Source organism: Orbilia oligospora, assembly GCF_000225545.1.
Source record: "Orbilia oligospora ATCC 24927 unplaced genomic scaffold scaffold00173, whole genome shotgun sequence".
NCBI lineage: Eukaryota > Fungi > Ascomycota > Orbiliomycetes > Orbiliales > Orbiliaceae > Orbilia > Orbilia oligospora.
Window position 1 is genome coordinate 1,054,609 of NW_011645730.1, and position 22,993 is coordinate 1,077,601.

At 44.6% G+C, this 22,993-nt stretch overlaps 8 protein-coding genes across 8 annotated transcripts; 5 read left to right on the plus strand and 3 right to left on the minus strand.

The window, feature by feature from the left end:
* Positions 1 to 3,644: 3,644 nt before the first annotated feature.
* Positions 3,645 to 4,827, plus strand: AOL_s00173g302 (uncharacterized protein; the record flags this gene model as incomplete). The annotated part of the gene is made up of 2 exons (XM_011128044.1): positions 3,645 to 3,711; positions 3,779 to 4,827. 2 exons carry the CDS (start codon positions 3,645 to 3,647, stop codon positions 4,825 to 4,827), a joined length of 1,116 nt encoding a protein of 371 aa, XP_011126346.1.
* Positions 4,828 to 7,367: 2,540 nt separating this feature from the next.
* Positions 7,368 to 8,183, plus strand: AOL_s00173g303 (uncharacterized protein; the record flags this gene model as incomplete). The annotated part of the gene is made up of 1 exon (XM_011128045.1): positions 7,368 to 8,183. The coding sequence occupies one exon, from the start codon at positions 7,368 to 7,370 to the stop codon at positions 8,181 to 8,183; it is 816 nt and encodes a 271-aa protein (XP_011126347.1).
* A 1,581-nt stretch (positions 8,184 to 9,764) lies between these two features.
* AOL_s00173g304 (uncharacterized protein) lies at positions 9,765 to 10,662 on the plus strand (the record flags this gene model as incomplete). The annotated part of the gene is made up of 3 exons (XM_011128046.1): positions 9,765 to 10,134; positions 10,214 to 10,588; positions 10,640 to 10,662. 3 exons carry the CDS (start codon positions 9,765 to 9,767, stop codon positions 10,660 to 10,662), a joined length of 768 nt encoding a protein of 255 aa, XP_011126348.1.
* Positions 10,663 to 11,334: 672 nt separating this feature from the next.
* Positions 11,335 to 15,277, minus strand: AOL_s00173g305 (uncharacterized protein; the record flags this gene model as incomplete). Its single annotated transcript, XM_011128047.1, has 14 exons — positions 11,335 to 11,466; positions 11,586 to 11,724; positions 11,791 to 11,944; positions 12,008 to 12,097; positions 12,150 to 12,343; positions 12,403 to 12,714; positions 12,770 to 12,866; positions 12,925 to 13,306; positions 13,366 to 13,503; positions 13,567 to 13,990; positions 14,067 to 14,194; positions 14,260 to 14,522; positions 14,584 to 14,661; positions 14,722 to 15,277. 14 exons carry the CDS (start codon positions 15,275 to 15,277, stop codon positions 11,335 to 11,337), a joined length of 3,087 nt encoding a protein of 1,028 aa, XP_011126349.1.
* Positions 15,278 to 16,272: 995 nt separating this feature from the next.
* On the plus strand, positions 16,273 to 16,662 carry AOL_s00173g306 (uncharacterized protein; the record flags this gene model as incomplete). Its single annotated transcript, XM_011128048.1, has 1 exon — positions 16,273 to 16,662. The coding sequence occupies one exon, from the start codon at positions 16,273 to 16,275 to the stop codon at positions 16,660 to 16,662; it is 390 nt and encodes a 129-aa protein (XP_011126350.1).
* A 634-nt stretch (positions 16,663 to 17,296) lies between these two features.
* On the minus strand, positions 17,297 to 18,611 carry AOL_s00173g307 (uncharacterized protein; the record flags this gene model as incomplete). The annotated part of the gene is made up of 3 exons (XM_011128049.1): positions 17,297 to 18,308; positions 18,362 to 18,478; positions 18,538 to 18,611. 3 exons carry the CDS (start codon positions 18,609 to 18,611, stop codon positions 17,297 to 17,299), a joined length of 1,203 nt encoding a protein of 400 aa, XP_011126351.1.
* Positions 18,612 to 19,481: 870 nt separating this feature from the next.
* On the plus strand, positions 19,482 to 20,357 carry AOL_s00173g308 (uncharacterized protein; the record flags this gene model as incomplete). Its single annotated transcript, XM_011128050.1, has 2 exons — positions 19,482 to 20,094; positions 20,194 to 20,357. The coding sequence occupies 2 exons, from the start codon at positions 19,482 to 19,484 to the stop codon at positions 20,355 to 20,357; spliced, it is 777 nt and encodes a 258-aa protein (XP_011126352.1).
* Positions 20,358 to 21,025: 668 nt separating this feature from the next.
* AOL_s00173g309 (uncharacterized protein) lies at positions 21,026 to 22,445 on the minus strand (the record flags this gene model as incomplete). Its single annotated transcript, XM_011128051.1, has 3 exons — positions 21,026 to 21,177; positions 21,298 to 21,723; positions 21,803 to 22,445. 3 exons carry the CDS (start codon positions 22,443 to 22,445, stop codon positions 21,026 to 21,028), a joined length of 1,221 nt encoding a protein of 406 aa, XP_011126353.1.
* Positions 22,446 to 22,993: the final 548 nt, after the last annotated feature.

Below are 22,993 nucleotides of genomic sequence, written 5' to 3' on the forward strand. Positions count from 1 at the left end.
GATCGGATCTAAGGTTGTAGAATTGTGACCGAGGCGGTGGGTATCGGTTGGGCTCCTTGGCGGGACCAATGCATTAATGGTCCAGAATATATTATTTAGATTTTTAAAGAATTAAGATCGAGCGGATTGATGTAAAGTTTTAACGGATGCGATAGATTTCGATCTCGAGAGATAAGACTGAGCTTTTAGATGTAGATGATAAAATGTAGATTGGTCTCGCTTCCAAAGATAGATATGGTGGTAAGATCTTTAAGATATTTGTGAACTTCGACGTCGTAAGCTCGATAGCTCAATATATAGGTTCCCGAGGATATCGATAAAGAATCTTCTTGATGACACTATAGTTACGAGAGTTTCAACCACAGGTGTATTAGTCCTAGATCAATTGATCAATTATATGGATCGATTGTATATGGAGTCTCAAGCAAGGTATATGGTAGTTTAGACACGTCGGCATACGGCTATCGATATCCAGTACTATTATTTATGTTCTGGAAGTATTGGGCTTGCCTGGACGTGTACGCCGGTTGCGTGGGCCAGTTAAGTGGAGCCGCCCATAATATAAACGTTTGATTTGATTTTCTTCCAGAACTCTTATAATTTAGGTACTTACATAAGGTAAATTAGGCCATGTGGATTTTACGTCGTAGGTTTTGAATTGGAGGCTGATTTTGGGTGTATACACGTGTACGTATTTCTTCGATCCCTTAGTCTTTTAGATTATAAACTTTTTGGAGATTTTTTAAATTCTGGATAACTCAGTGGTCGTAATAGGCGTAACGGATTTTAATTTTTGAAGAGAGGCAGGTCTAGATAGGAAAAAATCATTCAGTGCAGCGTGGCTCTAGAAAATTCCGAAATTTTCGATCGATAGAAGGTTGTAGCGGCTTGGAACTAAAATGTGATATAATAGAAAGTTATTTGCAAGGTATTTACCATCGCTAGGAAGTAAGGTCCTAAAACATTAAGGATTCATTGCTATCAACTTGCATTGATGTGGGGAGCAATCGATGATTCAATGCCCGAAATTCATCCCCGCTGGCACCAGAGTTCACAGCGTTGGTTGGCCAGAGCTTGCTCGCTTGGTTTAACAAACAAAACTGCATTCGGCTTCTTGCGTCGAATTACAAAGGATCTGGGTGGCACAATTGTATTACCTACAAGACATGTGGCACGATCGGCTGACCTGTCCGTGATCTTGATTGATATGATATCTTTCGTCTTTCCAGGTATATAGTCATCCTTGAATTGGAAGTTTCCTACTAACTTTCGGCGGAGCATTCCGAAACTATCATCGGCCCAAGAGCCGGTCAATTGATATAATTAGGAGCTTTCTCTGCTAGCATGCGAATCAGTTAAAACAAGATCATAAGTGGCTTGAACGCTATCAGCCTTGTTTCCATGCGTGTCACACAATTGATACGTAACCGTGTTTGCTTGGGCATGGTACATGGTATAGGGTAGGGGAAAGTGTTTTGGTGTCGAGATACTCTCTACTACTCTCCATAGAACGTAAGCTTGTTACCACCTCAAAGCCCTCGTATCGAGACTTTGCAGCATGTATGATTTTCAAGGCGGGGTTTTTTATGGTGGAAATTTCAACCATTGGTAGAAATTTATGGCGAAAGCTCGACCATGGCAACTCTGGGGCAGGTTCGGACAACATTTGGGTTAGGCAAGATCCCTGCACCTCAATACAACTGTCAGACCCTCGTTGACAGAACCCCACATAAATATACAGAAGAAGTCTGTTTCGGAGATTTTACTAAGAGTATTGTAGGAAGAAGTGGTGGTGATGATTCTATTGGTCTATCGAAACAGTAGCTATAGCGGGGTTATCAGTGTGCATGTGATCATACGGGCACTGCGAAGGCAGATAACTGTGCCGCGATCAAACAGCAGTTCTAGCTAGCTCTGTAGAAGGATTTTGTTCCAATCGGAGATCAAGGATTCAATGCGCTACATCATTCGTTTCGGTTGTCGCTACCTTGATGCTAGCATGGGCGCGATAATTTGAAGGGTTGCAAATTTCTTGCGAGGTTGATTGTATTCTTTCTGGGAGAAGTTTGGAAGGTTCTAGTAAAGAATATTTTTAGTGAAGTAGATGCCTAGCGAGTGCAATTATATCGGTAGGCCGGATGGAGTCGAGTCGACTGTGCCGGTGACGCGACGGTATACTAGGATATCGTTTAGATCAAGCATCGGTCGCCCTCGATCCGTCCAAATTCCCCACCGTAGCTGTGCCATATTAAGGATTATTTGCTCCGAGGATTGATTATTAGCCACATTATCATCATATTAAAGGTATCTGATGACCGGAAAGCTGGGGTATTAGGACTCATCAATTGCTCCTCGTGCGAGTCGATCGCGTCTACGCAGGCTCTTCGTCGCAGTGCTATCGATGCCTGCTATTTCAATATCGCCGACTATGAATCCCAACGATAGAAGGTAGAACTGGAGGCTTGATATGCAGTATTTAATATCCAAGATGATACTTTTCACATAGATTATCGGTGAACAGAGTGTTATTTGGCATCGTGACGCGACCCATGTGCAGCAGTCATTCAGGATGTTCCAGGCCTGCATTAATCCTGGGAATATGCGTTGTGTGGTATTTTGAAGGAGTATATCGATCAGGCACAATGAACTGCACAATCGAATGAAAAAGCCTCGTTTCTTGAACTTTCAAACCAGCCGTGCGAGGCTCTTTGACTTTGTTCCCTGAAGTATTGCTACGACGCAAGACTATTGGTGCGGGGCTCCAGGTATTACAACCGGGGTGTGGTGGAAATATCCTTGGCAATTCCGAATTTGTGACCCCTGCAATGTTGCCTACTGTTCAGAAATTTCGGGCAGCGTTTAGATTTGGGGGTCAGAAGAACTTCCACCTGTTGAGGATAGGGATAAATCTCTCTCATTGTCCCTTCCTAATTGACGAAGGAATCTCTCTTCGCCTTTATAGTGGGGGAAATATCTCGACAAGACCTGATCAGTAGCTTTCAGGAGTTTCTCTTTGCCACTACATTTGCTAACGTCGCAATCTCCTACCGCTCCCACCAAACCCCCGAGAAGGAGGACAAGACCACCCAACCTACGGTCTTACCAAGCCGTCTCACTTTGGACACCCAGCCAGTCATCACGACTTCTCTGGCTGGCACTGTCCTCGACAACTTTTTTTATTTATTTTTTTTGACAACCGTCAAAATTTCTCTTAAATCGAATTCGGTTTCTAGTAATCCGGATCACCACAAACCTTTCTACGTTGACCAGGAACTTCCTGGTGAATCAGAGGTAAATTATTTGTTATCGATCTGTAGACCCGGGGATGTTGAACAGGGGAGTGTTCAACTAAGTCCTTCGGAGACCTACGACAGTGGACCGCTGGCTGGCTCCAACGGTTCTCGTCACAGTAGTGTGTCTTTTCATACTGCTGAAGATCATACAGAAGCTCAATATGATGAGTTCTTAAATGGATGCGTGACTGGCTTTTCTGCCGAGCGCAGTCGTGAGTACTTACCTTCCTCGGACTCGAAATCGTAGCCGTAGCTCTAACATAGAGTTCGAAATTAGACAATTCCTTCCCTTACGGGGGCGAGAATCACAGTAACATTCATTTTAATACGGGCAACAGCCAATCTGTGGCCATGTCATTCACTGACAATTTTTTTGGTACATCCTTTTCATTCGACGGCACCCTGCTTAGTCCACTCGGTTAGTTTCCCTGAGTCTAGCTTGTTTGAATAGTATCATGGATGGCTAACATAGTTATTGTACGTAGACATCATGGACGAAAGTCCCACATATCCCAATCTACTTGGGGGCGACTTTACATTATATTCAGATGGAAACGACCCGGAGGAGCACTTCAGCCTCCAATCTTCCCCAGAGGTCTCCCAAGGTATTCAAAATACCCCAGCTGAGTCTCCAGACTCCCCTTGGAGCCATGAGGAAGATGCTATCGGTTCCCCAATCCTTTCTCCCTTGACTTCTGGACATCTCGAAGAACAAGGGAGCCTCAGACCTACCGAGGATTTGAATGCCCTGGCCGCGCGGAGACTCCGGGAGGATGATGGCGGGAAGCGGCGGAGGAAACTCTCAGCTGCTACTCCAGCCAAACGCTCCCGGGTCGAAAAAAAGACAGCGCCCGAGCCAAAGAGCAGGATCCGACGACCTCGGAAGGCCTCTTTCTTCTGTGGTTGGGAGGGATGCAAGGCTTCCTTTACTAGGCAAAGGGAGTTTGAAATGCACATGGGGAAACATGAGAAACCCCTGTTTTTCTGTGATATCTGTCAACAACTCCTCACGAGGAAGGACAATCGGAAAAAGCACGATGAGTCTAAACGTCATAATGACAATTTGCTTGCACATCAAGCAAATCCTGCAAATTCCCCATTGCTCCCTCCTGCCGCCAACACCACCGCCACCACCACCACCAACACCAACACCAACACCATCACCGCTAATATCACTACCACTACCGCTAATATCACGGCCGCCACCACTAGTGCAGCCTCGCCCTTCTCTTCCTCACCCCTCTCTCCCTTTGGCTCATTAGAGTCATATCCCTCACCTACCTCCAGTCCAACTGTGAGCACCTCCAGTTCTCCTCCCTACCTCGAGGACACACCACTGTTCTTGAGCCATTATTCTATCTATCCCGACCTTCTCAACCAACCTATCATCACTGACTTGTCCTCCTTCGATACTGAAGCAAAAATGCTGATGCTGCATGCGAAGATAGCAGCCATTGGCAAAAACGCCGAAGCCCTCGACGTTGAGATAAGAGAGGTTCTGCAAGAGATGGGAACAATCCGAAGAGAGGCCTAGACTTATTGAGAGTGACCATAGGTTAACTACCAAAGTCAACTCACTGTCTACCTCTTTATGCAGAAGAAAAGCTTCTAGTCGAAAGGAAGGACCTGCTAATCTCCCCATGGCGACCTGAATTAGAAGACTGAGCTTTGTCATCACATAGGATTCTTCATCGTCTCTTTCACTGACACCTCTGTCCCGTTACTAATATTCCACCGAGGTTCCAACTTTCTCGAATCGTCTACCCTAGAACGCAAATTATCGTCTCTTGCCTGAGGCCGAACAACCTCTCCTTGTCGTAAGGGATCGTGGTGTTACCGTTGTATCTGTTCATAGCTCAAAGGAGATTCACTGGCAGAATTAATCTTCTTTGAGGGACTGAGAAAACGATGATGTCTTGACCTTGACGATAGTGGGGGGTTGTTCGGAATCATGCAAAGAGGCCTAGGGTATGGGGACTCAAGTAAAGTCATTGGAAACATAAAGGCATTTAGTAATCCGGAGTTCTTGTTGGTGCGAAAGAGTCTTTTGAGGGTACTTGTTGTGATGGCCACTCTGGCATATCTGGACTATGGATTTATCGTTTAAAAATTTCACAAACTTGGTTTGCTCTTCGGTAGCGTGATTTCCCCACTCATTCCTCCTCTTCCCCCTTCCTCCTCTTCCTCCTCCCCCTTCCCTTTCTTCTTTTCTCCTGCATAAGATAAATGCCCTTTCCATGGATATCTACTGTCTGGTTTACGAGATATTCTGTTTTTAACTCCCTCCGCCTTCAAATAGTTGCACTTGGTGCATAAGATAACCTACTACCGCCTGTTGACCCTTCTCTTTTCTACTCTCATTCCTATTTCTCCGTTCTCCGTCCGCCGCTTGCCGTTCTCTCCGCTCTCCGCCTGCTCCTGCAACCCCAAGTCCCCGCTCTTAGTTTCAATATACTCTTTGTTGTTTCCACCACTTTTTGTTCTCTTGTTTACATCATTTACCTTATGCTGACTTTATCGTCGTTTTTCTTGTTGTCATTGGAATTATTTTTTCATCTCTGTATGCTTCATGCTACCCTTTGCATTAATATCGTCACCAGTATCTACAACTGTGGCTACCGTATTGTTTTGTCAATGTCCAATAGTTTATGATCAATGCGAGTTTATCTTCCTGGAATACTTCATAGGCAGTCAAAAGTTTCGTCGCGAAAATTTAAAACATACTATGCCTGCACGCTGTACAGAGCAAGCGAACTTGCGCTAAGATTTTAAACGGCTTCATGGGCAAGGATAGATCGAGCTCATGACCATGAGTGCATAGGAAAAAAACCCGTTGTCTGGTACAGCTGAATCATATGTGCATATAGTTGGGGGGCACTGGCAGTGTAAACGCGTTAACGTCATTGGAATGTTATATGCTTTCGGGGACGGCTACTCGTCAAGCAAGAAGGGAATTCATGAATTCAGGGTAACCAAACGGCGTCAGAAATCATCCCGATTCGGACAATACAAGCAGAGACTGCAGTGATCTGGGCAAACAGCTGACGCATCGAAGTGTACTTTATACCGTACTTCTTTGTACCATTAGCGTCAATTTGGCGAAGGTTTATAAAGCGGGGTACGGGAGGGTGACTCTCCCACATCCCTGACCCTTGTAATATACAGAAAGAGGACTAGTCAACAGCAAGCAAAAGGTCTGGAGAAGCAGATACCCGAGGAGATTTCAGAGGAGCCCATGCAGAATAGCTGTAAGCCTGCCGTTCAATTGGCCCACCTACGCACTATTGAAGTCTGGAACGGGACGATCCAGCTAGTTCTTGTCGTGCCCCCCAACATATCCTCATGCGAAACGTTCTGAAAATGGTGATTCTAGCAGGCCGTAATATATAAATGTGCCTGTTAACTCGATGGATCTCAAAACAGAGCTCGTCTGGTTCATCCCAAGATCCCCCACGAGGAGTGCGACTTTATTGCTTTGGAGATGTTTGTGGAACCTTCATACCGATTTTTCGTTTCAAAATAGGCATTCAATACCCAGATCGATCCTGTTCGTGTTCTAAGATTAATTGGATGTCGAGTCTGCAGCAAACTGCGCAATTAATGGCTTGCACAGCCCGTCCAACGTTACGCACGACTGAATAATCAGCATTTCAACGAATCTGAATAGCATATCTCATCCAAGATAGCGTTCGAATTCATTAACCTGCTTCGAATCCGTACCGTGCGACTGGTTAACGAGGCAGCTACAACCGGTTTCTCTGCTGGTTGTGCCGTCTCAGCCTTGCTCAAAATTTATCCAATCTCGTTCTACCAATTATCCTTTGAACGCCCGCCCTTATTTCAAACCCATTACCTTCTTGATTTCCTCTGTTTAAACCAGGATAACGAAACGGCCCCGTTTGAATACGTCAATCCGCAAGGTACACTACTACCCCGTTTTTTTTCTTTCTCTCTCTCTCTCTTTCTTTATCTCTACTCAACCCGTTATACTTTTTTTTACACCCCCGCGAAGCGAGGAAGAGGTATCTTTTTATATAAAGAGACGTGTCACATACATACATAATTGAGATTAACATGACTGTTGGTATAACAATAGCCGTGCTTCTCAATAACACACCGGAAACTAGCGAGTGGGAATGGAAATGCTCGAGATCCAGGGATAGCTATAACTCCACCATACAGAACGACGAGAAATCGCACAATGAGGGTAGTTCCGGTCCTGAGGATCAGAACACAAAAATCAAACTCGAGGATACCGAACCGGTATTTAAGCTCGAGGATAGCAAAACTTGGTTCGCTCCGGCTGGCGTCCCGAGTCTAAAACTCTTGTGGCGAAGTCCCTTGGATTCGCCGCGACAGCGAACGATAAAAGCGGAGTCGCAATCCCCAGAGCTGCTGGATCGAGACGATCGCCCATGCTCGTTGGACTCTAGCGCCCAAACTCCTGAAGTTAGTGCCGAGCGCTGGATCAAGTCTGATCCTGATCTTGAAGTCGATAGCCCCATTATTAGCGACAGGCAGGAAATTAAAGAAGATATCGAAGAAGGGAGCCAGAATCGGCTGGCTATTCCAGAACCTTCTAGCTCGCGCTCCAGTTCGAGGTATATATCCACATCGGGCAGCCCCACTCCACCCGCGCCAAAAGCCCCGGGACGCCGCCCTCATCATCGCCGAAAATCTTGGCCTTGCCAAGTGTACCAGTGCAAAGGAATCTTCACAAATAAAAGGCTCTACGAGCGACATTTGAGTAGAGACCATAGATACAAATCGACAGAGTGCGCGATTTGCGGGAAGACCCTTGGCAGGAAAGATTACATGACAGACCATATCCGAAGCAAAAGACATAAAAAGGCTTTGGATGAGCAAAAGAAACTGAGAAAAGAAGCATAATATTCCTTGATCTCATACCCAGATCTGGAAGAACATTCTTATTAATTTGATTTGCGGTCCCATGTGTATTCTGCCTAGCTAGTATGAATACACAAGCGTACCTGTTATGCCCGTCAAAGCCGGGGCAGCGACAACTACCCAGCCTGATTCTCCAGCATGGATTAGGGAATTATCATAAAATAGCCGAACCAGATCCCATACCCACTCATCCCAAGCCACGAGCTTCGCCAAACCGAATGGCCCACTGGTAACGATACATTTAACCGCCCACCTTCGATCCAAACCCGAGCAAGAAACACGCGCACTAAGATTGATGGGAATACAACATAAAACGGGCTCCAGATTAATTAGGATAATGCCTGGTCCGATCATCGATCGATCATGCACCCTTCGAATCGAATTAGTTCCATTTTATTGTGAGCAAACCATCGTACAGAATCAAAGACTCACTCTCGAATACGATCGTATCATTTTACCGCTTTGTAAATCGAAGGACCTCAGCAGTTTATACATATTTGAAAGTTCATTGGTACAATTACCCGATATATCGAACACACACTACGGGCTCTCTTTACGATCTCTTATCTTTTCTTAACTGATTCTTGAACGGCTAGCTAAATTACAAATGTAGAAGATCTAAAGATTTAGCGCTGCCAGTTCGCTGTTCTTTCTTTTTGCACATACATATTATACTATGTTCTTAATCTCGGGTTCACTTTTGATATCCCCATGGTTCAACATACCATTTTTTGGTGGCCTTTAGAAGCTTGGAGATATATAAGATCAGCCGTACATGTCGCTCTTTTAAAATATTATATTCAAACGATAGAGTCTTAAACTCTACAGGCTTACATTATTCCCTAATTCTCGCACCATATATACCACGGCCTTACTCCTAAATAGATTAATTTTAGATTAAAATATAAACACATTCTTAGCCTTAAGCTTCGTGAGCTGAATAAAATACAATCAAAATGCCCTATGCAACAATTCCAGGATCGATAACTGGGTAGAAAAATCACCTACGATATATATTCTACCTCGGGCAGAGATATATATTGGATGCATGCTATTCATGGGCTTCTTATGGAGATACTTGATGATGGCAAAAATACTAGTTACAAAGCTCTGAATTGGCTTGCAGCGCTGCAGCCATAGAGAGTATCTCCAGGATTGAGTTGAGCTCTAAGCTGGTGCATCCCAAAGAAGCCCTTTTAGTTCGTCGAAAGATTAGGGTCTAGAGCATTCAATCGTACTTATAACTTTCGTGATGAAGGTTAAACGTTCTTTGAGTCGGTTCTAGAAATAACATTATTCAGCTAGGAGATTTTCCAAGATTTAGTTCCGTTTAGAATAGCGGTGTGATAGCTTGTCCAGATCTCAACGTCGAACATCTGCTTTCATTACCATCTCGTACTCGAGTACCCACAAAACATCACATTTAGTACCCACTTCTTAAATTTCCTTAGATCAGAGCTTAAGGCCTTGAAATTTGAGTGTCCATCGATATCTCGAAACATTCCATAATACCCATCGCAACAGATTCTTGATCGACTAGCTTCCCAATCGTTCCACCCAAAAATGCATCTATCCAGCTTCTTTATCACGTTATTGATGGGGTTTGGGGTCGCTTTCCCCACACATACCGAACTTGAGGATGTATTCACTATCGTCAAGGGAGGGCCAGGGGCCTGTACAGAAGGAGAAGCCTATACCATCAACTTATATCACATGGATATTATCTCGATGCTGGAGGCGGGGCTAGAAATGTTCAATGATGCTTTAGAGCGAGAGACGGTCTTCAGTAATAAAGATGTACACCTGCGTCAAATTGGAGCAAGATTAATGATCGAATCTTGGTTTGGAATCGATTTCAAAGACCCCTACGAGGAGGACGGGAAGAATATTTACCATGCACCTATTGAACTGGGGTTATTCTTCTTTATCCAAGGTAACTAATGTCTCTTTAAGATATGAAAAGGCTGTACAGTTGTCCTTGAAACTAATAACTACCAATGGCTATCTTCTAGGTATTATGGAAACAGCCCTCGGTTTCATTGATCGTAAAGAACCACTCGAACATCTAAACGCCACAAAACCGAAAATATACTGTAACGACAAATGGATTTTGAATATAAACAATACTAACTTCAACCCAAAAAACGAAGGATGCGCCAAACCCAACGTCTTAGGCCTCTCTGCATGGCAGCTAAGTGCCATAACTCTCTGTCCAAAATCGTTTCAGAAGCCAAAAAACTCGAATTTAATTAGGGGAGGTCCACCGGGGCCTATGGACCCTGAAAACGCGATGAACGATCACATTTCGGGTAGCATGCTCCTGTTACACGAGATCATTCATTTGGTTCTGGGCCCACAGGATCGTCGAGGTAAACAGGTGGAACTTTGTAAGTAAAACCCATCTAATCTCATCACCATCATCATAATCCCTCAATTAGTTATGACCGGTCTCGTAAACTAGACAACACACGGAGCACACGTTATGACCCGATATATATACGTTTAATGAACTAATCATGGCTTGCAATATTGTAGACACTGCGGACGACTGTCGTGCGGCAATCATGATGCAGATCACGCCCCTTTACTTTGAGGCTAAAAGGAATCCACAATCATATGTGTGGTTTATGCAGGGAGCTTATCTCGCAAGAGAAGCGAGATATGCAGAGGGGAGTTATTTTGAGTATAGTAGGGGTCAACCTTGGTATATCACGATGAGTTCAAATAATACTATTTAGGTCTTCACGTTTTCGTGTGTCGTTGCCTTCAAACCATTGGCAGGATTCCGATTGAATACCTAAGGCGGAGAACGGCGCTTGAGAACATACTGCTTTGTTATTATTTTAGTCTTTTTTTGGGGAATTCGCATCTGATGTTTATGAGCAGTAGTTTTTGCACAAATTTGAAGTCTATTATCGCCAGTGGTCTAATGGTATAAGCGCAGTCCGCTTGAACTGCCGATTAGACTTCAATGGTGAATATAATAAGTTAATTGTATACGCCACTTTCCATTTTCTCATCTTCTTTCTCTCCCCTTCCTTCTCTTTCTTTAAAAGGTAATGATGGCAGCGTAATGCTTCGCGGGAGAGAAATTTGCGAAGTCGTGCCAACTGAATATACAATATTACCCACTTTACGCAAGTCTCCCATTGAAAATCTGCTCCAAGGCTGCCTTTATGACCTCTCTTCCCTCTGCAGCAATCTCTTCGTCCTCTGTCCTCTCGGTATCTAGATCGATCATCAAAAATCTTCGTGCGATGTGTTCCTAAAATCCGCATGTTGACATGATTAAAATGACTTCCAATGCAGTAGTGATCCGCCTAGCGCTGTCGGCTTTCCAATGTTGAGGCCGATGGATGTGAACAGGAAAACAGATAATCTTACAGCATAGGCGAATTCTCTCCTCTCCCTCATACTCATCTCCGAACAGGCGCTAGATAAATCTTCTCCTTTGGCGAGTTTGACAATCAAGCTTTCTGCTCTATCGACAATCGCTTTATCGATACCGTTCATTGCTGCACATCTATATATAGTGGTGATCTTTAGCACTAATATATATATGGCTTCAGGTCAAATTATGACTACTTACACTGTCCCGAAACTGCTAGTCGATCTCCCCTGTTCTAATGTGTATAGATAGGTAATCTGGTTCTGGGCTTTCTCCGCGGTTTCGTCGAGAAGTATTCTCATGTGTCCATAACTAAGCGAAGGATGGCCGACAAGAAAGCCATTTTCGAAGATTTCTAGGTTAAAAATCAAAAAGGCGAGTTAGTAATCCGTATGGATTCACAGAGAATAGTTCTCACCATGATAATGCGTCGCCATTAGAGTTTTTGGCGCATCTGATCCAAGTTCCAATAGGTGCTCTGCAATTGCACAGGCAAGTCCAGCTCCATCTATTATATCAATTAATATTTTAAGATTAAGATAGGAAAATGGATATATAACCTGTGGATTCTGTCCCCTTTCCGAACTCGTCAACGACTAGCAAGGAACGTCTGCTTGCCAACCTAAGCGCCGCTGCAATCTGTTGCAAGTCGATCATAAACGCACTTTGTGTTTTAGTAACAGATTCTTTGGTTTGAATTCTCGTAAGAATAGCGTCTGTGAGGCCAATCGTGGCATGTTCGGCAGGAACGTAACTACGAGCCGGCGTTAAACAGAGTTTTTATATCTTGGCTTTTTAGCAAGGGAATCATACCATCCGATATGTGCCATGTAAACTATCAATGCTACCTGCTTCAAATAAACGGACTTTCCGGAGTAATTTGGTCCCGTAACAATCATCATGCTCTTGCTAGCCTGATCATTGTCGAGTGGAGAATGGGGAGGATTGTTAAGGTCACTGTTCTCGCCTCCACCTCCTTCGAGGTTTGTATCATTGGGGATGAACGCTGCGACGCATAACTCTTGCAGCGGGTGTCTTCCTTTGTGAATTCGGATTATGTTGCCTTCGGTAATTAGAGGACGGGTCCAATGATGTGTCATCGCAGCTTGTGCGAGTGAGAGAATACTTCTCAGAGTCAACCTCTAGCGCACTTAATTAAGAAGGTAGCATGAATACACACCTGTCTAACTCACCACAGATACTGGAAATTGATGTCAATAAATCCTTGTATTTCATCACTTTTTCTTGGAGTTCGTGAAGGATATCGATTTCTTTGTCTAAGGGCGATTGCGTTAGAGCTAGCGGTTATACGGAATGCCTATAGGTTAACTTTACCGCAGATAGCTCCAAATATGTCACCCAAACTTTCCTCCAGATCCCTCGTCCGCTGACTCTTGAAGTAAGCGCTGTGAGCTGTCGAGAACATCCAATCCCACTTATTCATGATATCGTCCTCGTCGTTACTTCCGGAGTAAACTGGCTCCTTATCTGGTCCTAGCGGAATACAAATTAAATATCCGAGTTGCGGGTAGTAAACAACGTTTAAATTTAGTCCAGTCGTTTTGATTTTTGGCGGAAGTTGGTTCATAATCTCTTTTGCAACATCGCCAAGCATGTAATCGAAACTGTTGTAAGTATCTTTGATGGCATCAAGGTCACTATCAACACCAGGTTTGACGCAGACACGGCCTTGATACTGGGACTCTTCAAAATCGACCTGAAAAGCAAGCGTTATTATTCATAACAGCTGAAAACGAGCTACTTGGGGGGTCATACAGTGTCATCAATCATTTTCCCAATGTTTTGAAGATGTACGATCTCAAATGCGTCGGCGATCTTTCGAAAAACTTCGATATCTAGTGTCCCAAGCATCTCGGCGACGTAGTTTCGGATCTTGACTGTATTGTAGACGAACTATATTTACCAATCAGCCTCTCGCTAAAGAAAATGAATAAAGATCTTAAGTTGACTCCCGACATGAAGAAGCGAATTCCAGGTCCTTGTTGAAGTACTTCTAGCCTTCCTTTTAGCGCCGAACTCAACGTCCCCCAGCATACCGTTCCCACTACTTTCACCACCTTTCTTCAACATTATGAGTATTTTGCGTATATCAGGGATTTTCTTCAGGCTTTTGTGTATTCCTCCAACTGCATTTGAGTTATCAGGTCGAATCAGAGTTTTGATAGCATTATATCTCGAGGTTATTACCCCGGAGTCAAGCGAAGGACGCAAGAACATTTGTTTGAGACATTGGTAACCCTGAGGAGTGCGGGTAGTGTTTACGATTCCAAAAAGTGATAAGCCTTCCTTACCACGGCCATGGGGCCCTTGTTTGTGGAAACTTGGATGTGATTCGTCGGAGAAGATCTGGAGCGAGGTCATGGTGTCTGCATTCAAAAACCTGCCACATCCCTGTAAGTAGCTCGGAAGGTGAAGTTGTATACATGCGTCTGTCTCGCGTTTGTAGTGCCTCTTACATAGTATTCTCCATGGTCCAGAGCTTAAGTCTTGAAACACCACATTCATCCGGGCTCACTTCAATGTGAGGGTTTTGGATGGCCCGTCTCCTTCGGACATTCAAAAGAACGGCGCCGGCGCAGCCCACCTATATAAAACTTTAGTAAGATACTGCAAAGTTCCAAATATATAAAGTGATTTAGGGTAAATTACGGAAACATAATTCCCTTCTGTATCAATATAGCTCTCAAGTCGGAGCATGGTCTGTTTTTTGCCCGTAGCCCTTCCAGGCATTGGTCCTAGTCCATATTCATCGTCATCATCCATCGCATTAGTGTCGTTTGGTGTAATGAAGGTTGCGTATTCATCATTTGATTCGAAATCTAAGTTAGAGAGTTTGTTCCGGCCTTGCTCCACTGAAAATTCTGGTGCTGGTCGGATGCTCAAGTCAACACCCGGATAGCTCTCTAGAGTATCTAGTAAACTTCATTAGACACCATTGTGACGAAATTCGATGGGGACTAACTGGGTAAATACCGCTGTCTGTGTTACTGGAGAACAAGTCGTCCGCCCTGCTAGGAAATAGCATCGCTGTCGGTTGGATTTGAAACCTCACTAGGGTGTATTTTCAGCCGATGAAGAACAAACAAGGTTCTAGTATGACTATGCACTCACGGCTTTCGAGAACCTCTCTAGCAGCTCCACCACTGGAACCAAAAATATTGACCTCTATATCATTGACGAACCATAGTGTCTCATCCTGCTCAGTATAGAAAGAACAACCAAGCCTCCTCCCACGATAGTCAATTGCCATGATAACAGCCTTATCTCCATCCTGTTCTTCCTCAGCTTCGCCGTCAATTTGAGCATTTGTTTCTTCTACTAGGTCCAGGTCGGGATATCCGGTAAAAGAACGAACGATTTCGGGTTGGGGAGTGGATACGAAAGATGCAGGAGACTCCCTAGACAAATTCGGCCCCGAGGGAGTGGGTAACACTTTGGCATTGGTCGAGGAACTAGACGATGACCCATGGTATGCGAAGAGACCACCTGGACCGATATACCTCTTTGGAGTAGCCCTGAATGGAGAGATTGGACGAGGACGTTTAGTGCCACGGGAAGATGACAACTGGGAGGATTGTGGTTTTCGAAATGTTGGCCCTGGAGGAGATGAAGTTACAGGCGGCAATGACGTACGTGTAAAACGCCGTTGAAGAGTATTACGGGGCATTCTCGTCTGTGATTTAATTCTTCGATGGGTCTAATGTGCATGGACACTTAGATATAATATACAATGGCATAAGATCAATTGTTCATGGAGACTTCAGGAAGAGGATGGTGAAGGAGGTTCGACTAAAGTGCTGTTCTGAGTTAGGATTGGTTATGAGCTGAGTTCGAGGTCGAGATCATGGGATTTTCAATTCGCACGGGCCTAGTACCTGGTATGCCGGTATCTGAGCTGCGCTTGCGCTGCGCTTGGTCAATTGAGCTATTCAGCATCCAAGCGGCTTAACCAAGATCGGTTAGATCGGTTAGCTTAGGTGACACAAGATCTTAAAATCCAACATCCCATAACAATTAATATTCAACGCGTTGCAATTGGGAAACCAGCGATCCCAAAGCTTCGAAGCCTCCTGAGCTGAATTCTCGACAAAGTCTCGAGTGATAATTAACAAAGAAAGTATCTAATATAAATTGCTTCAATAAAAAAAGACCTGGCTCATCCCTTAATTCTGTATGTAACACCGGAGTTCCGACTTCCCGGCGAGTGTTGTTCAGCCAGCTCTAGCTCCAACTTCGGAAGCAACCGGATTTCGACTGAGTTGGAAAATACTAAGATATCTTTCATAGAACGTGGTCTACTACTCGGGATTCCCCATCCATGTGAAATCAGGTTTCTGGAATTCTGCCTACTGGGCTCGCTTCTGCCGGTTTTGGATCCGAATTATTGGAGCGGAAATCTCACAATTTCACCGGGACGTTTGAAATTAGCTTTCCTTCGGAATGTGATGGGCATTGCAACAACGAAAAGTGAAGTTAACAGACGATCCTAGGAGATCCGGCGGTCGGAACATGCACGTATAATTATGCCATTAAGTCAACGACTTCAGAGCTCCCGCACGTGATTCTATATAATATCCTCTTAATTATAAGTCTAACTCCAATCTTCAATACCGTATTGAGACTGGCCACCAGCGATTCAATGTCAAAAGGTTTTATATCAAGATGACTACTACACTATCCGTTTACCGACATCCTCCGCGACGACGCCCGCGCAAAACTTGGCTCCAACGCCGGTTCCTCCTCTTCGAAGTCACGTTCGGCCTTTATATGATGTCAACAGCCGAAAAGCTGGCATTCTACACATTTCTATTCCTGTTTCTTGGCTTCCTAACTGCAGCGGTCACATTGTACCTCCCACAACATCTTCAAACCGTTGCCCGGAGGTTATTATTTTACATCTTTGGTGACCGTGGTGTCATCCGGAATCAGGATGTATTGGAGTATAGTTCTGTTTTTACTGAAGGAGTGGGAGTTAGTAGGAATGCTGCTATGGATACGCCACCCGGGTTTTCGATAGGACGTGGGGAGGCTATGACCTCTATGGGCTATTAATCATGTCTTCAAGGCTGTTTGCAGAGGGAATTGTTTTTCTGAGTGCGTTGACGAAGTATTTGGTTTATGACGGTTGTGGTCTCATATTCAAGAATGGCAAGGTTGAGAATATAATGAAGGTTCTGGTCTGATCTAAGACTAGGCCTCCAATTCTATTTCTAAGATTACCTACTTAGGTACCTATGAAGGGACCACATCTCCACGAAGTAACGAGTTTCTGTGTTATGAAAATTTGGTCGCAATACGCATGTGGTGCATACTTGGCGACATGCCAGAATTAGTAATCTTTATCTTGACGATATATTGATCGAAATAATAGGGTATTGATTGGGATATGTTAGGCTATTGAGGTTTTGTTGAGGCACTTGGTAGAAGGGCTGCGGGTAGGATGAGAGTAAAGAGATATATTATTCGAAGTTCCACAATATAATTAGGAACACCTCGGCTTTCCGTTTCATACATATTGAAAAGCCCTCCAGGAACGCCATTCCGAAAAGTCAAATGCGGCACCATAACACATGACCAGATCCAAGCAGAGTGAAGCGAAATACATAGAATCTAAAAAAAGATATACTATCATCATGATAGCATTTGTGCCCCTTCTATTATCAAAAAAGGAAAATTGGATGATGATTTAGTCATCCTCTCGCTTTGTTGCGCCGGACTTCCTTGGCTTTTTCGCAGCTGGAGGTTTCGAGCCACCCTTCCCTTTGCTGCCCCTCTCTGGTGTCTCGTCGCCTTCGTCTTTTTGGGCTCTCCTTCTCTTTGTCCCTGCTATCTTGCCATCAGAGTTGTCGCCAGCAAAAGACATTCTGGTCCCACCTCGCTTGGGCTTCAGTTCAGCTGGAGAAGCCGGACCGGGAGGGTGATGTTCCTCTTCATCTTCCTCAACAGGTGCCGCGCCTCGCTTGCCCTTCTTCTTCCGCTCTTTTCCGCCAGGGGCCTCGTTGTCCTGCAAGAAGACCTGGGGTTGATACTTTCGAAGCCAACAGTACACGCTCATCGGATTTCGTGGCCAGTGATGTTCTTCCTCGGCAGTGGCAGCAGGTATCGAAGCGTTTGTCGCAGCCGGGAATTTATTGTGAGTAGGCGACGCGTTTGGAAGTGATGGTGCTGTGAATGCTCCATCCTCTTGGTGATAGTGGATGATTGTTCCGGGTGGTAGTTCTTCGTCCTCGATTGGATTGAGGAACGGCGATGTTTCGCGAAAACGTGGAGGAGTCGAGCCACGGGTATACTCTGGTTCCTCTGGTAGCTCCCCGCGTATACGGACAGGCTGTTCAGTTGATTGAGAAGGTGGGGTGAGGGGCTTCGAGGGGTCGTGTACTACGCCATTAGAAGTGTATTTCGGATTCGTTTCTGAAGGCGATTCTTCTGGGGCCTGTAATGGATCTGGGATGTTTGCCGTTGAGGTGTCAACGTCCATTGCTTCCGGGTCCTCGTTAGGGGTCTCGGCTGGTGGATTCGGAGCCTCTGTTTCCCCGCCATTCGGATCATCCATGAAAAACTTCGTTTTGAATTGCTCCAGCGATGTAGGTGACATCATCCGCGGCGGTGTCAATGAAGTGGGCGAACCGATATCCTGGAAGTGCTTGTGTTTTATGTGCGGGTTCGAATTCAATTCGAGTAGTTGATCTAAGAGTCGGCTATTGGGTCTCGGTCAGCTCTGGATTGATGCTATCTGGATAATAACACTCACTTATTCTCTTCTGTAATCCTCTTGATGGTAGCAGTGGCGACTAAATCTTGCCTAAAGAGCTCGTCGGAGCGCTTCATCACGCCCTCAAACTGATGCCGAAGCTTACGGTATTTCTTCCTGCAAATCTGATTAACATGATATCCACCATTGTCGTCGTTATTTCGAATTACACGTACTTCCATGATTTGTACGATGCCCTTGGCTCTGCATCGTGGTTAGTTCGGTCATTGGTCCCATGTGAAATCTCCATCTCTAGCTGATCGCGAAACGCGCTCCAATCCAATTTTTTGGATGAGCCGTGAGGGTGTTTCGACACGTCGGACAAACTGGGCGATTTTCGTAACGGAGGGCATAAAAGTTGTTCGGAAGATGCTCGTGTGATGGGAGAGCGTTGGATGGTTGTAAGGATCGCGATGGGAGGGATGAGGTTGGTGGATTGGCGTTTGTGGCGATGGCGATCCGAAAGGGATGGTGTTGAGGTTTGTCCTGGTTGAGGTCATTGGAAAATGCCGAGATGTGGCGCGTAGTAGCTGTGGCAGATTAACGCCACAGTGGCTTTGCCAACATTTTTGTTACTCCCAGGTCACAGCATCGCGGACCAGAACATTGCAAACCCATTTATCAATATTACCTGAATAACAATTTGGTTACGAGGCTGTCTGGATATATCGATGCAGGTTTTTCGAGCAGGCAATACTGCTCAATAGCTGTAGGCTCCTTTAAAAAGAATAATTTTTATATCAGCTAGGCTATAGGTCGCTTGTATCGATATCTGCCACCATTGACTGTTCGATATTTGGATTAAAGTGAGTCTACTTTAAAAGTCAAGAGATCCCGGAGCCCCTTTCTCAAAGAAATGTATACGACCGTGAGATCAATGCTTACATTTACATTCAAATCCAAAGCTTATCCCAAAATATATGTCTGGCTGCCCTGATCATCATTCGGCCCCATAATATATAAGTCTCGCGTGCACTGCCCGTATCTAGACGGTGCTTAGAAGCCCACGTACGTCACTTGGTCCGAACATGCACCTTCTATAGACGTTCAATCTCGACAATAACCTATCTTTTTTTTACTCATCTGTTATTCGCTCTCCCTTGCTGCTGTCTTTGTCAAAATGACACCCGAACTTGAATTCAGTAATTCTCCGGATCTGATTCTAGAGTTCGTCCAAGGTGCTGTCAAAAGAAGAGGGTTCGTCTCCGCAGCAGCCTTGGCGGACGCTAGCTCAATATGGCACAGCTCCCTTTATATAGCTCGGCTGCCAACCCAGGTTGTTGATAACAGAATATTCCGGGTTCTTGTTTTAGGAGAAGACTGTGATGCCGATGCTTTAACAACGGTCTTATACATTCTCCACCATAGAGCCAGGAAGGTCCCACGATCGATTTCATTTCAAAAGTTAGTAAACATATCAATGATTTGCAAGAAATACGATCTCGCCGAAGCCCTTTTGCCGTGGCCTGAATTCTGGATAGAGGATTTGGTTCAAGAAAACCAAAATACAGGCGATGAAGGGTGGCTGCTTGTGTCTCATGTATTTGAAGATATCCCAGATGCACAAAAGCAAGCGACTGGTATAGCGTCAAAGCTGGCGATAGAGTGCGCTGGATGGACTTTGAAGGAATCCACACATTTTGTACGATATTCAGAGCGTCATGAGCAAACAAGCCTAAGTCCGAACGATATGTCTGTAGTTCGCACGGATCTTATACCAAGTTCAGCTCTAGGTATGTATATCTTACATTAATTTGGCTTGTTTCGTCTCTTCCCCAAACTTGTCTAGGAGTTTTTCGTCACTCTTCTACTATCAAAATTTAGATTACTAGAGCTAGCTAACGGAATCGTGTACAAGATGAAATTTGGAATACTCGGAAATCGAAACTGCTTAAAATCGTTCCTTTCCTTGAAGATCTCTACCGCGATATGTCACTGCATGCCGAAATTTACGATTGCGAGAAGTCGCGTCTTTGCAGTAATCGGGTCTGCGTAGATGTCGCTGTTGGCTCAATACTACGGTCAACTAGGGAACTTGGGCTTCCTCTGTTTGCTCCATTTCCCCCTGACACTTTCACAAGTATGCCATTATGGTTATTACGGAATAAATTCTTAGCCTTGAGCTGTACGACTATAATTCCGTGGAGTCGAATAGATACGGCCGGGTTGTTCAAGCATTTGTTTAAACTGCCTAAAGATGAAAATTACTGCCATTATCAATTGCAGGGAGGTACGACCACCACTTCAGAATTCTCTGCGATATATTTATCTAATCCATCGGAAGGTATGTTACGCTTTGGCCTACCCAAAAAAGAAATGTTACCTAGACTCAAATTCAATAGATAAATCTAACGTATTATAATCGGCGTAGAGCTTAAAATCACAGATTCAGAAGATTGGGAGAACGCCAGACCAGAATATGATATTGGTAAATCAGAATGTGGCATTGCAACGAGGATGCGTGGCTTTCAAGAACAGATTCGCCAGAATATATGATATCGGTTTCAATCTGGGTGCATGTTTAGCGACTGTAATGTCGTGAAAGTCGTGAAAGGTCCCTATTGAGCCCCTCCGTCATGGCAATCAATTGCGAATAAACATATTCGCCTATTAAACTCGTCCCTCAGGGGGGCAACATAAGTTAGATCTGCAGAATCTCACTTTTTAGTCTTTGATTATCTCAAATTGCAATATATAACCGGAGATAGAGTTTTCAACGGCATCTGCAATCTCCGCTATTTCCTGCGCTTTCTTCGCAATTGTGCATCGTTCCTGTTTTGAAGATCCCATTAGTAAATCACTGGGTGGTGGAGAGCCTACAATTGAACATCAAGGTTAAAGCATTAATTAGCTAGTTTCTTATAAATTATGAGATATATATAATCTACTTTTTGTTTTTTAAAAAGATTCAGGGGGACCGCTGAAGATTAACTCACCAGCAGCCGTCGGATTTACTAGTATTCCAGCTTGAATATGCTCCATATTCCCACCACCGCTAAGTTTATATGTTCCATAGTCAAAAAAGCCTTTCCTTAAGACGAACACAGGGTATGTTGTAACAGTCCAGGGAATAATTGTTTTGCAGCTGGTCGCAATTGCTTTCAGTTGTCTACAAACTATCCAAAGAGGAAATTTGTCAAAGCCCGCTGTACTGGAAATCTGGTGGATAGTAAGTCCGAGTCGTTTTATCGAACGAACGACAGAGCCGGTGGCCAATTCGAGGCACGCGTAGTCACTGCATGGCGGTGTATTAGCATCGCCTTGGCCTTGGCCTTGGCTGATAACGTCCAATCCAGCACAAAAGTTTCGGATCTTTTCCACAGCCAACTTTTTCCCACGTTCGCTCTCTTCCACAATATAGTCTATGAAACCGTAAGCCAAAATACACTGGAGCTCAACGCTGGGAACGAGACTAAGTTTTTGCAGCCAGGGCTGACATACTAACTATCCGATCAGGAGTAAATCTGAGTTTCACAGTATGCCCATGTATTTCATCCGAAAAGCAGTCTGAACTTGACCGGGGGTACCGTCGAAACTCTGAGTGGTCTGGACTCCAATTATAGCACTCTTTTGCAAGCTGTACTGACAGTTCGCGTACCAATTTTGCAATACCTCTAACGGTTGGGAAGATATGTCCTATTAGGAGCCAGTCCTCCTGCCCGACTTTTGAAAGATCATGATCCCTCGCGTTGATCAGGTTGGGAATCCAGGTATCCGGCCACGGATGAACGATTCTAGCGCAATCGTACTTGTCGCAAACCACTGCAAGCTCAACCAGTAGTTGGTAAGAAAGTGTTTTGGATATTGACTTCGTTTCGTAGTGGATAATTTTGAGGATTATGAGCATTGCCTCTGCTTGGTCATCTGGTAAGGAGAGGACTCGCAGCTGTCTTCCGAGGTCTGTGTCTACTGGTAGGGCGCAGAAGCCATTATCAGGGTCCAGCATACGGTTGAACACATCAGAGGCATTCCGAATGGCCGCGGATGTGCCGTATACTATGTCCACTATCCTCCCATCATGGTGAAGCTCAATTTTGAGATCGGGGCATTTACTATAGTAATGCTTCTGAACCTCCGGGTCCATGTTTCTGTTATGTGGGCCGAAGCCAGGGAAACAATTTAATATGTATGGGTACGAGACCACGACTGTACGAATTTGCTAAGGCTAAGGTGGCAATCGGTGAGATTATAGAATTAAGATTATATGCGGTGTTTGGTGGTATGATAGTGGAGGCCTCTGAACAGGGGGTTTACTAATGATAATAGCTTAAAATCAATATAGGATCAAGGAGATCGATACAATATGTGCAGCCTGGTCTCGTTGGTACAGCCCTGGGATTAAGACCAATGCAATACAGCCTCACCGGACTGGGTGTTCAGGTACTAGTACTTGTCAGCACAACGGGCAAATATTCCAACGTTCAACACAATGACATGTGGAACTAGGAGAGCTAATGCTAGAAGTTAGATAGCCTCGAGACCAGGCGCAGATGTGAAGGCAGAGACCCTAGCGAAGTTAGAAGCGTATACCACAGTATGTAAGTCATGTAAAGCCAGTTAGCTAAAAGGAATCAATGTAGTTTTTGTGTTTTATCACAGTTGACATGATTGGTTTTACGAGATCCCGAGCTG